We start from the raw sequence: 16,506 nt of genomic DNA, 5'->3' as shown, positions 1-16,506 counted from the left end.
ATTCCCGAGTGCCACGAAATTCACAGTTGACAAAAACAATTAAAAACGTTGTAAAAATGTTATGTGCAGGTCACCGTGGGTCTGGCTATGCAATTGGCAGTGGCTCTGAAGCTGTTGAGGCCTCGATTTGAGCTACGGCTTGCACCCGCTCCCGCTGCTGCTGCTGCGGCTGCTGCGGCTACTGCTGCTGCTGCTGCTACTGCTGTTACTGTGGTTGTTGCGCACGCTGTTGATAAAAGCAAACGGCACTTAAACGTGTCAACAATGGCCACGACAAGCACAGCCCATGAATTGACGAACCAAACAAAGAATGAATGTGGCATGCAGGGGAGCGGATTGGGTATACCCGATGGGCCAGATTTACAGCAATCAGTTTTATGCTGTTCAAGTGGCAAACGCTCTTTGTGATTGGCCTGACTGTTACCCCGCTACCCGCTACCCGCTAACCGTCACTCTCTACCCTGTACACCGCCCCCGCCGCCCACTTCCACTTCCACCACACATACCACACAGTTTTGCAATTAATTTCTGGCCAAACCAGCGAACTGTTTTTTTGTTGTTGCCATTGCCGTTGCTGTGGTTGCTATAAAAGTTAGATAAATTGTACGAGCATAGACAAAACTTTCGATCACGCAGCTACGCACGCTCTTTATAGTGGGAGGTGGTGCTAGCGGCAGGACACTGTGTGTGCGTGTGTGTATGTGTGTGGGTTGCGGGTGGTGGGCTTGGCGGGCAAGGTGAGGTGAGCCACCATCGCGGCTCTTGTCAGATTTTGAAGTGGCAGCAAGGGCAGGCAACCAAACCGAGCCAAGTGGAGCGACTGCCGATTATTTATAGTTGAGAAAGTTTTGTCATTTACGTTTGAAAATTTAAATTTTAATTGAGTTTTCTTGCTATGGCTCTCGCTGCTGCACCCGTTTGGCCCGCTGCTCCTGCTGCTCTATGTGCCCCGTTGTTAGAGATGGTCGGACTCTCGGGTTAAAATCAAAAAGTCAGGCAACTGGCCTCCCCATCCTGTACATGTTACCCACTGAGCCACAGAGTCGCGTTATCCCAGGTGTTTGCTTCAACTTCGCTTCATCTGAGTAAGATAAAAGCAGACTTGTCGAAATTGTTTTGTAAACTTTCCCAATACCCTTTAGTTTTCAGGCAGCAGAGCCCAAGCTAAGCCACGTTCAGGTAACATTACTTTAAATTTCTAGCTTACATATTCTTACAATTCTGAATCTATCTTTTGGATTGACATCTATTTTCTGCGCTTCTAAGAATCTAGATAAGAGTCCTTTAAGAAATCTGTTATCTGTTATCTTAGTCCGTCGAGAGTTTTTTTTCAGACATTGCCTTCCTGATTGATTATTGAAGATTCAACTTGTTTGCCGTCTCTGTGTCTTCTTTTTCTTTGTAGGCAGATCAACGTGCTTTAAATTTATAAAATCTTAATTTTGGTATTTAAATACACAAAAACACAGTTTTATATTTGAATTCAACTCTCTATGTGTTTGCTCTGAAAAATATGCAAATATCAGTACTCAAGTAGATATTTATATAAGCGTCTTATATACTACTAATGCCGTCGGAAAACGTATTATTTACTACAAATGCCGTCAGCAAATATTAGTTTCTTCTTCCTATGAACAGTATTTTCACAAATAACTAACTTACTAACTTACAAATAACTAAGTATTTAATAGTCGGTCAACCCTTTTATGTGCTCAACTTCGATGTTTTTCTGTTGACTTATCGGTGGCGACTGCACACGACAAATGTTTTGTTTCTTATATTCTTTTTGTTCTTGTTATTGTTGTTATTGTGAAAAACCACACTGCAAAAAATAATAGAAAAAAAACGCAAAATCAAAGTTCGAGTTGCAAACAGGCAAATTTGTTGTTTGTTATTGTGCCACAGGGTTCGCATTGTTGTTGTACAATTGATTGCTTTGTTATATTGGCAGCAATAAAATATGCGCAACTATGGATCATTTAGAGCAGCATATCCACTACACAGATAGATGGGTAATGAAAAAACAAAAGCGAAGCAAAAAGGGTAGCAACAAAAATATATAACTGCAATAAAGCAGCTAATAGACCGGATTAAAGTTGGCTGTGACAAAACAGCAGCAGGCGCATATTTGGCTCATTAAATTGATTCTTGTGCCGTTGCTGTTGTTCTTGTTGCTCGCAGTTAATGGTAAGCTAAGGAAAATTGCTGATGTGACTTTCTGTGAATTTCTGCTTAGACTCCGAAAGCAGCTAAAAAGCAAACGGCGTCCATTGACCGTAAGCCATAAAACACACGCGGCTCAATGCCAGCCCCAGTGACAAAGTTCACGTATCATTAAGGCATTTTCGGGCCGCACTGTGCACTAACAATAACAACAATAAAAAAACAGCATTGACAAATGCGACGACAGCAACAATAACAAGCAAGGGGTCAAAGGATACACATTTTAATGGGTGTTGCAAAATTGCTAATCGAAATTCTGGATATTAAAAATAAAGAAAAATAATAAGTGTGTAAAGGGTTATTTTCATCTATAGATAGCAGTTCATTAAAGACCTCGACCATTATTTCCAACAGCTTGTAAAACAAGAGGTTAATATTTTGATTCATTCAAATATGGATCACATATGCTTTTATTATCTAATTGACATCATCATGAATCATGAAAAAAACCAAAGCGAACTTATAAATCAGTTAAATTCTTGATTCGATTTTTGCAGTAGCAAATATTTTAAATAAATTTTATGTATTTATAATTTGGCTAATGAAAGAAATATTTTATATATATTTCAAAGTATACAAACTTTCTCGATATTAACTTCTGAAATTTCTTGTGCTTAAAATTGTGAAATAGTTTAAGCTTATTAATAATACGAATATTCTATGTAGAATTAGCCGCAATTTCTGCTGCAAATTAACAATCAACACGCAAGACCTCCAATACCTTAATATTAATCAAGTTTGTGCAGAAAGCATAAAATCCTGCATGCAATTCTCAAGGCACAGGCGTCAACATAGAGTGTCGTGTGGCCTGTGGTTGTTGCCATTGGTGTTGATGTTAAGGTTTATGTTGCTGTTGCTGTTGCTGTCATCAGTCGGAACATATTACTGAACAGAGAGCGGTTAGCAATGTGTGCAAGTTGCTATTGCTGTGGCAAAACGAAGCCGCAGAAACAACTCAAATCGCAATATGACACATATGCGAACGGGGGCAACCTAACGGCAAACCAAAAACCAAAACCCAAAAACTGAGCATTGCCAACATTGCAACGGTAAACATGCAAAATGCAGTTGAAAGGTGTTTGTGTGTGTGTGAGTGTGTGTGTGGGTGTGTGGGTGTGTTGGTGTGCGTGTTTTGGAGATCTCTTCTAGCGGCATGTTAACGTGCATTTTAACGAATGTTGACAATTACGAGAAATTTGGTTTTTTGGTTAAGCAGAATGCGAGGTAACTAGGCGTATGAGTGCTTTAAATGCGTATATATGTATGTGTTTGCGCTGGAATGTGTGTGGGTGTGCTGTCAGTGTCTGTGCTTTTTTCGAATGCCCAAAGTTTTGTTTGGAGTACTGGCATGGACAACTTTTTTTGGGCTGTGGCTCGTTCCAAAGCGGCAGAGAGCCCAAACAGAGCGATTGAAGTTGTAATGGAGTCGCTGGATTAACAACTCAAGAGCGTAACCAGAAAGAGTGGGAGATAGCGAAAGAGAGAGAGAGAGTGAGAAAATGGTGTGGAATGGCAGAGGGGAAGAGACAAAAAGCGAGAGGAAGAGAGAGGGATTGACACTCTAGGGCTTGGCTTAGGCAAAAATATGGGTAAACTCATATGAAAGCACAGCCAGCACACACAGCCGGGACCTCCGCCAGCCGCACTCAAAAACAGGGTGATCCCCAGGGCGCAGGCGCTGCGCAGCATCTGCGCGATGCTGGCGACAAAGCTACAAAGCAGCGCCACAACGGAGGCTGGCGTCGCAGTCGCTGCTGCTGCTCCGTTGAGAGGGCCACGACAGGCTACAAAAACAAAACGCACATCAGTACGAATCCTGTGAATATCTATGCAGGACACAACGGAGCGAACTACGTCAAACTGTCAAGCCACAAGTGAAAATTAAAAAGAACCTTTCAATTTAATGTTTAAATATTGCTAGGCATGTGCATAAAACAATCAATAACTATTGAGCTTTTTTTATTTATTTTGAAAAATGTTTAAATTATAAGAGTTGCTGCGTTGCCCAAAGAAACTATATTTAATCAATCGGAACGCAAACAAAATCAGCTGCATGCCTGCAGCTCAGAGCTGAGAACAACAACGGCTCTGCTCCAACTCAACTGCTCAGCTGCTGCCGCTGCTGCCGCTGCTGCTGCTGCTGCCAACGCTGGCATCGCTGTCACTGCCACAGCCTGCGTGAGAGTGCGCCTCTTCTGAGTTGGCGCTGGCGCTGCGCAGCTGTCCGTCGAGTGTAGACTTATTGCGTGCCAGTTTTAGTTCCACGCAAGTACTAAAACGGAGAAACAATCACAAAAAATATACAATTCTCTCCCAACTGCGTCACGCACGCCAGGCAGCCGAAAGGTAAACAAAAACCTGTGCGCGTGTTTTAGTATCAATAAAACACCGGCCAAAGCGCCTTCAAGGCAACTGAGGCAGCTGTGACGTCATGTGGCGCTGGGCTCGGCCACGTCTGGCGCTGCTGCTGGACATCTGGCGGCACTGCAAGCTACTCTGCCTGCTGCTGGCCTTTCTGCTGCTCTTCTGTGAAACGGTGCAGGCCAATCCGGACGCGAAGCGTCTCTACGATGATCTGCTGAGCAACTACAATCGCCTCATACGACCCGTCAGCAATAACACGGACACGGTGCTGGTCAAGCTGGGACTGCGCCTCTCGCAGCTCATCGATTTGGTAAGTCAATGATGTGTGGCAGGCCCCAAGCACTCTCCAAATAATTAATGCAATTGCCAAACTTGGACGGGCCCCACATTAGTGCCCAGCCAAAGCGAGCTGAGTGCCCGGCTCTGGCTCTGGCATGGTTCTTTTTTAATTAAGCGCTTCAATGGAGCACTCGGGCAACGTTGCGCTACATTTGCCAGCGCCATTTTATTAAGTTCGGCGCAAAATGTAAACAGCCAAACAGTTGCACTAAATTTTGATCGTAAATAAAATAAAGCAAGTAAGAAGTGCCCGACTAGGGGATACCCTGAACCTTCTTCTACCAACAAAATGCAGCTCACAAACGCGCTCTTTTGCCTTTAGTAGGTACGTAAAGGGATATATATACATATACACTCTTAAAAAATAAAGCTAGGCCTCCTCCTGCGGGTGTCGAACCCGCAACTTCCCTTAAGCGACCGAACAACTTGCCATCGCCTCATACCTCCCAGTGATACCAAGATTTGAGTTTTCAAAAAAAAACACCCTAGAGTAAAATAACAGCATATACACAGAGCAAAGCATATGAATGTGTGTGTGTATACAGTAGTTGATGCATTTGCTGCCACGTGGCTTACCAATATAATCACATGTTTTCTTTAAAAGCTTCTGTGTTTTTTAACCGATGTTAATAACATATTCAGCAATAAATCTTATAATGCTATAATATTCGTATAAAGACAACAGCATTAAAATTATGGTCTTATTTGGTGGGTAGCTTAAGTTGATTAGTTTATTTGATTTTTCGCGATGGGAAATGGCGGCAGCCATAAAATTCGAGATACTTGACTCGATTATTGATGCTGACCAAGAATATATATGCTTTATGGGGTAGTTGATGCTTCCTTCTGTCTATTACATACATTTGCACAAAACAATTATACCATTTTTACTCAAATCAAGACAGATAATAAACCGAATGAACGCGTGGTATCTGACACCTGCTATATTGAAAATGTTAGGGTATTTGAACTATGTATACAGCTATTACTTAATTGATTCAATTATTGTTGCAAATTATTTAACTCAGTGAGAATAGTTATAACGCAATAACATATACAGTGAAATCTCTCTTTTTGACCACTAAAGAGGAGTGCCCGGCCAATAGAGGGGTATGAGTATGATAAGAGAAAATGTTTGCCTAATAGGAGTGTCCGTTAAAAGGCTTTTCACTGTATTTCAATTTTGGAGAAAATTTGTCCTAACCCAAAAGGATTTAAATTCTAAAAAATCATTCTTTTTAATTTAAAGTTTAATTTAAACATAAGTCTTATTCAATTTTATTTTTAACTTTAGAACTCTTGAAATTTTTATAAATTGGTGAAAAATATATTGAAGTTCTGCCTTAAGAAGTCGGCTGAAGCTAATTTCCAACGGAAATTCAGAACATTTGTGATAAGCTTACGCAAAATATAGAAAAATTAATAAAAACTGCGCTTCAAGAAAAGTAAAATAAACTAATGCTCGATGTATCCTTTCACATCCTCATTTACCAAATCAATCTATGGAGTTGAACAATTTTTTTAGAGAAAAACGCAGCTGGGAATATGCATTTTTATTATATTTCGAGACGATTCGAAAATTTGTGAAGCATAGAAACTTGGGTAGAAAATAAGCTATTTGAAAAATTGGTCAATTATTTTTTGCTCTTTGATTCCGATTCCACATCGAACAATTAAAGACAACGTACTTAAGGATTTCACTTTAGCTCTTTAAATAAGTTGGATTTCTAAGAAGAATAATGAGGCGTCACATTACATAGAAAACTGATTGCTTGATGATATTATGCACATTTCTCAACAGCCTGACACTCAATTTATAAAACATTTCAGCGCGAATTCATTGTATTTTAAGAAAAATAAACTATTTTATAGTTTAGGGCACGCCAGCTTAAAGTTCATGGCGGTGCATTTGTCAAATGTCCTGTGCCGCCGGAGGGGGAAACGCACACACACACTGCAATTACTGCAGAATACTTTGCTGGGTAAGAGGAGGAGGAGGAGGAGGGGAGCAGCACAAAGTGCCGCTACCACGAGGCTTAAAAGGTAATAAAACAAGCCAAAAATCCAAAAACCCTAAGCTGACAGCAAAAAGCACATTAGCGGCAGGGCAGAGGATGCATGTTTGGTGGCGTCAGAGAAGGAAGAGTTGGCACGCAAGCAGACATCCAGCCAAACAAACAGACAGACCCAGGGACACATAGTCGTTGTAGTTGCAGTGCAAATGATGTAGGAGGAACAGTAGCAGCCGCAGCAGCAGCTGCTGATGCTGATGCCTGTTCCTGCGGCGGCAAGGAGTAGAAAAAAATGCAAATCCCGCTTGATGCATGGGCATCCTGTGTGCAGTTTTTTATCTAGTAAAACGTCGGCTTTAATTTTCACTCGCACACAGAATCTCAAAGATCAAATTCTAACAACCAATGTGTGGCTGGAGCATGAATGGCAGGATCATAAATTTAAATGGGATCCATCCGAATATGGTGGCGTCACCGAGCTCTATGTGCCCTCCGAGCACATTTGGCTGCCCGACATTGTGCTATATAACAAGTGAGTCCACTCAGTCAAAGTTAAAACCATTTTTTGGACAACAGCCTGGCGTTTAATCTGTCGCAGCGCCGATGGCGAGTACGTGGTGACCACCATGACAAAGGCCATTCTACACTACACGGGCAAGGTAGTGTGGACACCGCCGGCAATTTTCAAATCGTCCTGTGAAATTGATGTGCGCTACTTTCCCTTCGATCAGCAGACGTGCTTCATGAAGTTCGGCTCCTGGACCTACGATGGCGATCAGGTATGTCTACCCCATACATTTTTATATATAAATATAGCTCAGTGTTACCGTAATGGGGCGTGGCATAGGATTTATGGCCGACCATTTATATGAGCGTAGAGCGCGCGCTTACAAGCCTAAGATGCTGAGCGAACATCGAAAGGGCGTCGGCTGCGCTGCAGATTAAAATGTGAGAAATTGTAAAAGTATAATTGAAACTTGTCTAACCGTTACCGTTACGCACACCCCAATGCCAGTGGCAGGAATAGACTGTGTGTGTCCGCTGTCATAAAAATGCGCGGCCATAAATTAAAGCAAAGTGCGACTCCGCCAGAAACCATTCCCGTTTCCGGTTCCGCTGACCGGACCTCGCACAGTGGCCTTATTATTGAAAATATAACAGCAAAAAAAGCGACCACACAATCATTATTTATTTATAGTAGGAGCAATACATGACGATAAAAAGTAAAAAAATATAAAAATATTAACGAAGTGACAGAGAAGAGAATAGTCGACGAACGCGTAGGAGGAAAGCTTTTATTATATTTATATGACGTATTATTAGAATGAGTAAAGTACACTTAATTCCATTTCGGTCCGTTTGAAGGGTAGGACTAAGGAAGCTTTTTTAATCTTAAAATTTCCAAACTGTTGTCTGTTAAGTTAATCAACAGATGGTTTTCTTATTTCTACACACGGTTGACATTCTTAGTGCAGAGTCTAGCAATACACACCATCCATTTCTTAGAAGATATCTTATATTCTTTATTCTGTTGACATCGAAACCGACTATAACTTAACTCATTTTGAAGTGGCGTTAATGATATGTTCTCCACTGTGCGACTTAGTCATTGTCAACGCATTTAATTTTGCCACTCTTTTAACGACTGCACTTGAGCCTCAACTGGAAGCAGCTCAAGGCGGAGGCAAAGATGTCGCCGGCAGACGACTACAACGATGTCAGTAATGATGATGCTGACGGTGACGGTGACTGTGACGACAAGAGAATGACTTGGACGTGGCTGATGAGCGTCACGCCCGCCGGCTTAAAGTGCCTTTAAGCTTTATGCATTTTATTACTCTTTCAATGCCGTTCTTTTTGCAGATCGATTTAAAGCACATCAACCAGAAGAACGATAAGGACAATAAAGTTGAGATTGGCATTGATTTGCGCGAGTATTATCCAAGTGTCGAATGGGATATATTGGGCGTGCCCGCTGAACGCCATGAGAAATATTATCCCTGCTGTGCCGAACCCTATCCGGGTGAGTTTCGTAGAGTTTAAAGCTCTTACTTTGCTCGCTGGCACGCCCACGCGAAAGCTCTACCCAAACTCACTATGCAAACCCCCAACCCATACCCAAATCCATGCTCCTTGGCTCTCTCTCTCTCTCTTTCTCTCTTTCGACTTTTGTTTCTTACTGCACTCGCTGGCTCGTGCTGAATGTTCAGACATATTCTTCAATATAACGCTGCGACGAAAGACACTCTTCTACACGGTTAACCTCATCATACCCTGCGTGGGCATCTCCTACCTTTCGGTGCTGGTCTTTTATCTGCCCGCCGACTCTGGCGAGAAGATTGCACTTTGCATCAGCATTTTGCTCTCACAAACTATGTTCTTCCTGCTTATATCGGAAATTATACCATCAACTTCGCTGGCTCTCCCGCTGCTGGGCAAATATCTGCTCTTTACCATGTTGCTGGTCGGGCTGAGCGTTGTAATAACAATCATTATACTCAATATACATTATCGTAAGCCCAGCACACACAAGATGCGACCGTGGATACGCTCCTTCTTCATCAAGCGGCTGCCTAAGTTGTTGCTAATGCGTGTGCCCAAGGATTTGTTGCGTGATTTGGCCGCCAATAAGATCAACTACGGCTTGAAGTTCAGCAAAACAAAGTTCGGCCAGGCCCTCATGGATGAAATGCAAATGAACTCTGGCGGTTCTAGCCCCGATTCAATACGCCGCATGCAGGGACGCGTTGGCGTCGGCGGCTGTAACGGCATGCATGTGACCACGGCAACCAATAGGTAAGTTCTAATGTACGAAGGTGGCCCCAGAAAATTATACAGATGCATAGAATACCAAAAGTAACGTTCAGCTAGATTCAGAGCGATTAAATATAGACTGAGAGTTTCGGATCATGACCGGCATTAACTCCGTGATGGGACAGAATATTAAATGTATATTTCCGGTGGGAGTAGTTCGGGCTGTGCAGAATCAAATTTTATTTTCCGTGCCCATCTCTAGTACAGACCCTATAGTATCGAAGATATCCTCTTTGGTCTGCTAAACACATTTAATGGCACTAAATGTGGAGAATATGGAGCATATTACAAGGAAAATTATATTTATAAAGCAGGCAAAATGAGAAGTAAGCATGGGAATGACAAGTAGACAAAAGCTTGTAGATATTAAAAGCTTAAATATAAAGGAAACCAAAGAAGTGAAAAGTGAAAAAAATATATATATGTGTGAGTTAAAATTAGAAGTCATTTAATATATAATGAAGAACGGGTCGGTGAAGCAAAAGTATTTATATATAATCCTGAAAAGACTTGGATAAACGATATGTTCATTTCCGTTTTGAGCTTTCCCTTAAATTTGCACAAACATAAGTGTAAGCCGGCGCACGTTCGTGTTTCGTTATATAGCCGGGTATTAACCTTCTCTTGCAGATTCAGTGGCTTGGTGGGTGCTTTGGGCGGTGGCCTGAGCACACTGAGCGGGTACAACGGACTGCCATCGGTGCTTTCCGGCCTGGATGACTCCATGAGCGATGTGGCGGCACGCAAAAAGTATCCGTTTGAGCTGGAGAAGGCCATACATAACGTCATGTTCATACAGCACCACATGCAACGGCAGGACGAGTTCAATGCGGTAAGTTCTGCTGCAGCTGATTGAATTTTTAATTGAAAATTCCTTTTGGCCGGAGGATGACGACAACGACACCAACAATGACACCAACACCGACAGTGACAGCGACAGCGACAACGACAGCAACAACAACGATGACAGGGGCAACGATGGTGTTGGTGCTAGAGCTGGAGCTGGAACAGTAGCGGGAACTTGAGCTGCATATGGCTTGACCATAGCCAAAAAACCACAGAAATCGCTTTGCGCGTCCGTTCCTGCCATTTGCAGGATCGATGTTTGCCTATCGATGTCCGATCCGCGCAACCCTTTGACTATAGGACTAGCCAGACCGTCAGACAGCAAGTCTCTCGCTAGCTCTCTCGTTATCCGTACTTTGTGTCGACTTATTTAAGCTTTGCCATAGTTGCACTTTAAGACCACACGAAATCCAGTTTTAATTGCTTTTGTTCAATTGACTGGCAATTGGCTGGCAAAGACTCCATCCATCGATTCAATCAAATCCGACGCCCAACTCTTTGTTCTCTATTTCTGGCGCTTGTTTTCAGGCTTTTTTGTGTATTTGCTTTACTGGTTGGTTACGTTGGTTTTGCTTTGTTATTGGAAGTTTCATTTTGATTGATAACCAACTGGCGCTGGGCATAAGCAGATTAAGCGTCAGTGCTTAATGAAAGCAATCACTCAAAGTGTGGGCTTAAAGCGTACTGTAGTTACCCAACATTGCGCATACGACCCTTTGTGCAATTAATGCGCTCAATTCTTGCTCTTACTCTGCAAACAATTTTTTTTATACATTTTCTTTTTGTTTAAGCATCATCAAAATTATATTTAAATGTGCTCATTTGTGAAAATTATATTTGGTTTATTCAATAACAGGAAGATCAGGATTGGGGCTTTGTTGCCATGGTCATGGATCGCCTGTTTCTCTGGCTATTCATGATTGCCTCGCTGGTGGGCACATTTGTCATACTGGGCGAGGCACCTTCCTTGTACGATGACACCAAGGCAATCGATGTGCAGCTCTCGGATGTTGCCAAGCAAATCTACAATCTAACTGAGAAGAAGAATTAAATTCAATAATGCAATCCAAAATGGTTAACACTATCTAATGACATGTAATGCCTGCATTATGCGATCCCTAGTTTAAAGTATGATTTAAATAAATTACTAATAAAAAAATAAAAATAATGTTTTTCCAAAGCCGCCAAGCAATATGCTAAAATGCATCTTTGGTTTTTGGCTTCGTGTTAGCAGCTGGCGCGCTCTAATGCATGCCAGAGAGGCTTTCAGTAATGTAGAAATAAATTATTATCTGCAGCTCGCCGAACTTTGCATACACTAGCAAAGCCCTACTATTTAGCTGATGAAATCAACCGTTTTGAAAGGGCTGCAGCACTCTCTTTGCTGTGGTAACAAAATGTTGTAAGACTTTGTTAAATTGCTGGCAGCCCCCAACTGGGTTCAAGCTGTCGTTGTTATTGCTCATATTGCTGCGCATATTCAAAGTATTTGCCTGGCTGGCATGTGGATGGCTATGCGTTGCCCCTTACATCATATATGCAAAATGAACCTTTTTGAAAATGCGCAACCAACGACGCCAACTCATGTGGAAATAGCTAGCAAGGCTACTGGAAAAGCCAAAGATTGTAAACAAAACCGTACCGCACAGGCCCAACTTTGACAGTGTCTCAAAAAGTCAAACAAGAGCATAGAAAAGTCGCAGTTTGGTGAAATGTGGTCTTTTTGTATTTCAAATATTTTTATAATAGTCATGCACACAATTTGTTACCCAAGATGTAAGGTAACCCAAGCTTGGGTATTCTAAATTTAAAATTTCTTTAAAAATAGTATTTTAGGTGTTAAGCAAAATCTAGTATTTTTGATTAATTTTTTTTTTAAAATTAGCTAGTAACTATTATTAAATTTACATAAATCCTTGTTGAGGGTTCGCTCAAAAGCTAGATTACCTAGAACTTAAAATAATTTTTGATTTGCAAGTAAATATTTTGTTATGAAAAACACACTTTTATTACTTTGTAGCAAAAGAAATGATAAATGGAAAGAATTTAAAAATACATCAAAAAATGTGTAGCTCATCTTATACTGTTACAGCTTATCCGAACGCTTATGGAACGGCTGCTTCAAAGCACATATTTAGTATTCACGGAGAACTGGAGGAAAGTGTTCAGTGTTTCTGCATTTACATTGCTGCTCATTGTTGACGGTTGCCCCAGAGGCGACCCCTTAAAGTATGCAGCAATCAAAAAATATCTGCACAACTATTTGCTAAAACTGCAAAACTATTTCTATACAAATGTCACAATTTCTTTTCGTCCTTTTCTGTGAATGTCATTCAAATTGATGCGCAGCGCGTGGCAAGCTGAGGCAGGCCGAGGTGAACTGTGGCAGGCAGCATGCCACCCAATAACTATTTTGCAATGCCAGCAGCCGTTGCCTGTCAATGTCAGTTTGCGAGCAGCAATCGCAATTTCTTATGTATCAGCAATTGTGAGGCAACAACAAAGCACAAATTGTTGAAGCAAAGACTATGACTGAGCTCAACAAGTAAGTTTAAAAAAAGAGTACGAGTACGAATGCGATTGCGATTGCGATGGCGAATACTAGCACGAATACGCGTATCCACTCTGTGTGCACATATATTTTGCATACATTTGCCACTAGCAACAATCACTTATCGCACACACTCGCTCAATTCACTCATTCATTCATTCGTTCAGTCATTCATTCAGCACCGTGTCGTGTTCCGTGTTCTGTGTTGCGAACTCGGCTCTCACTCCCCTGTCAAGTTGACAAGTTAAATATGCTACGCGGGTCCCACCCAACCCACTTTGACTGCCTCACTAACGGACTCCCTGACTGACTCCCTGGCTGACTCCCGTACTGACTCCCTGGTTGACTTTTGCCAGCTTGGCACATATGTGCGTCATTTTTGCTACTTCCCGTCTACTTTTCACAGTTCAGCGAGCAGCAGCGCTTTTTATTTTCATTTCTTAGCTTCAATTTAAATTCATATTATTTGTGCTTCACATGTGCACACACAAAGTAACGCAAGGACCAACACACACACGCACGCACACACATATGAAGAAATATGAAAAAAAAAATGTGAAGCGATAAAAATAGCGCTCCTTGGTTATAATGAAACCCAAATGCGCTGCATACACATATGGAATTAAAAAAACTAAAATGGAATAAAGGAAAAATTTTAAATTTTTGAATGAGTTTTGAATGTTGGATGTCAAACAAAATTCCGCAATAAATAAATTATTTTCGAGAAGACATGAGAAAATTTCTTGTATACTAAATTTTTAATTATTTTGTATTCGAAAACTTCAAGGCAATTGCCACCGATATTATATAGGAAGATTTTCTAAAATGAATTGGTTTTTGTGTGTACTGATATGTGTATACTCAGCAAAAATATAACTGCAAATGATAAGATTGCCATTTTCATGTTTAGTAGATTTCGCAGCTTGCCGGAGAGATAACTTACCTATCGCTTTTTAATCTTCCATTAGAGAAGAAGGGTCGCAGTCGCAACAATTTTGGGCGGTAAGAAAGCATTTGAAGAAGAGATATACAATTCAGTCAGTGCTCTACACAATTAAATCCTTGCTCAAAAAAGCAATAGGCGTTGTCTAGCCTCTAAAAAATGTAATTTCATGTGGAACTGTATCAATTTTTCGGTACCGTAGATAAAATAGCGATATGGAGATGTTTATAGAAATGGACATGTGAATATCGAGAACGATCTTCTATTTTTAAACATATATTCGCCCCGTCTTTCTAAAGACAAATAACTGTAACATGCACACATACTTTGTTATATAAAATTTAAATATATTATCCACATATTATAATGAACGCAACTTCAGCGTTTACTCTTTGTGATAACCCCTATTTTATAGCGCTCATTTCTATTAAGCACTCTGCGCAGTAATATTTCATCCTCTCGGCATTTACATCAAAAATTTAAGTGACTACCAAACGACCCATAAAAATCGTGGGACCCATTCTGTGCAGTATTTACCCTACAATGTGCTCTGAAATTTTGTTGCATTTTATGTGTGTATTTATATATTTGGTATTTATTTCGATTTATTACTATTCGAATTCAAGTTTTTGACGCTCGAATTTTTGTGGACATATAATTCATAGCATACTTTTTGGCATGCAATTTAATTTCCCGCCGACGGCGAGAGTTTGCAATTCGTTTGATTTACCATTTATTTATGCCGCTTGACAAATTCAATTTTATTTCCAAATCCATAATTTTTGCAGAGACCTTTGGGCTCACAGAATTGCAGTCACAATATTCAACAATTTTAATGCAATTTCTGAAACGGTCAACGGTCAAGTTGACAGCCAGCTTTTCGCAGCTACTATTTTCTGGCGGCATGAGGAAGCCATAATGTAATGTAATTAACATTGCTTTGCAGCTGAAGGCTGACTGGCAGCCTTTTAAGCTGCACGTTGCTGTAGTGGGGCACGCCCACTTGCAGCCCACACGATTAGGGCGCGCGTGTCACTTGTCTAATTTTATCGCAAAAACAATTTGTCGCGCTGTTGGCTGGCAAAAAGTTCTTGCTGATAGCATTTTCCGTCTTGTGGCAAATTCTCCAACGATTAATAAAACTCAAAGAGTGCAGCAACTAGCAGCATTTAATGCAGCCTCCGCTATGGCCCAGTTAAAACTTAAACTGAATTCTGAATTCGGTGACATGTCAGAACTTTGTGGCTGTCATTTATTTATGAGTTGTTCGCTCGTAAAGTTGCTGGCCCGTACACACACACACACACACAGCACACGCACATACAGATCACATCCAATTAGCATATTAAATTAAATAAATATTAAACTAACTGCGGTTGCCCACCATACTGACAAACTCATATATACACCCATATTACTTAAATGACATGCAGTCCGCCGCTTTCAATACCTAAAATGATCAACCACAAGCACACACAAGCACACACAAGCACACACACACACACACACACACACACACATTGGCAGACTGTCATGCATTTAGTCATTCACTCATCAAACATCAAACTCGTCCCACACCCTCAGCTTGTCTCTATGGATTACCTGTTAGCCCAGACCAGCCCAGCCCCTTCGCCCATCATAATTTATGCCACTCATCTTAATAATTTTGGGCGCAAAACTTTCCCAACATGCATCGACATTGGCAGAGGCAACTCAAATATTTAAAATATTTACCTAGCGAGCACAAAAGCTCCGGCTTGGACGAGGCCTGGAATTTCATGTGTGCTTCGTTGTGTTTTATCAGATGGACTGGCTCCAAACGCTTTAAAAAAAAAAGAATTTAGAAGTTTTTTGAAAATCAAACTCAATTTAAATTGGTTTATTTTATTATGTTTAATTTTGTTTATTTATTTTTATTTTATTTTTTATTTAGAATTATACTAAATGACATTGAAATATAAAATGTAAGCCCCGATCAAAATCTAGTTTTATTAATACAAAATATTCATTATATGCATACGGAACCAGTTCGAAAATTCCAAATCTAGCTCAAATATATTTTATATTAACGACATTGGGGTAAAAAGAAACTTTTCTCAAATGTTTCATTTAAAATAATTTTCTCAAACTCATTATTGGAAGTATTTTACACATTCCGAACCAATTTAAAAATCAAGTTAAAAACAATTTTTGATGTTCCCAAGAGTCACAGATCAATGAAAATGTTTTCAAAACTATTTATATATAATTTGGGGAACCAATTTATAAATTTACAGAACTGAATCAAGTTAGTTGTTTCATCTGTCGCGACCCCTGTTTTAGCTAATTCTGTGCATCCCTGGCATGGTTACCTTCGCCTTGGCATGTTACATCAACTTCGTCGACGACACATCTTGTCACCGACAAGCACACAC

General features: G+C 40.7%; 1 protein-coding gene across 1 annotated transcript; it reads left to right on the top strand.

The window, feature by feature from the left end:
- The first annotated feature begins 4,047 nt into the window (after positions 1-4,047).
- Positions 4,048-11,734, top strand: nAChRalpha2 (nicotinic acetylcholine receptor alpha2). The gene is made up of 7 exons (XM_064698575.1): positions 4,048-4,897; positions 7,316-7,470; positions 7,537-7,717; positions 8,802-8,961; positions 9,149-9,734; positions 10,383-10,584; positions 11,455-11,734. Exons 1-7 carry the CDS (start codon positions 4,655-4,657, stop codon positions 11,647-11,649), a joined length of 1,722 nt encoding a protein of 573 aa, XP_064554645.1. The 5' UTR covers positions 4,048-4,654; the 3' UTR covers positions 11,650-11,734.
- The last annotated feature ends 4,772 nt before the right edge of the window (positions 11,735-16,506 follow it).

The sequence above is a fragment of the Drosophila montana genome, unplaced genomic scaffold (genome assembly GCF_035044405.1).
Source record: "Drosophila montana isolate Dmon_TW-CO22-7 unplaced genomic scaffold, ASM3504440v1 contig_779_1, whole genome shotgun sequence".
In the NCBI taxonomy this organism is placed as follows: Eukaryota; Metazoa; Arthropoda; class Insecta; order Diptera; family Drosophilidae; genus Drosophila; species Drosophila montana.
The sequence above is the reverse complement of the archived record's forward strand: the minus strand, read 5'-3'. Positions and strand labels throughout refer to the sequence as shown.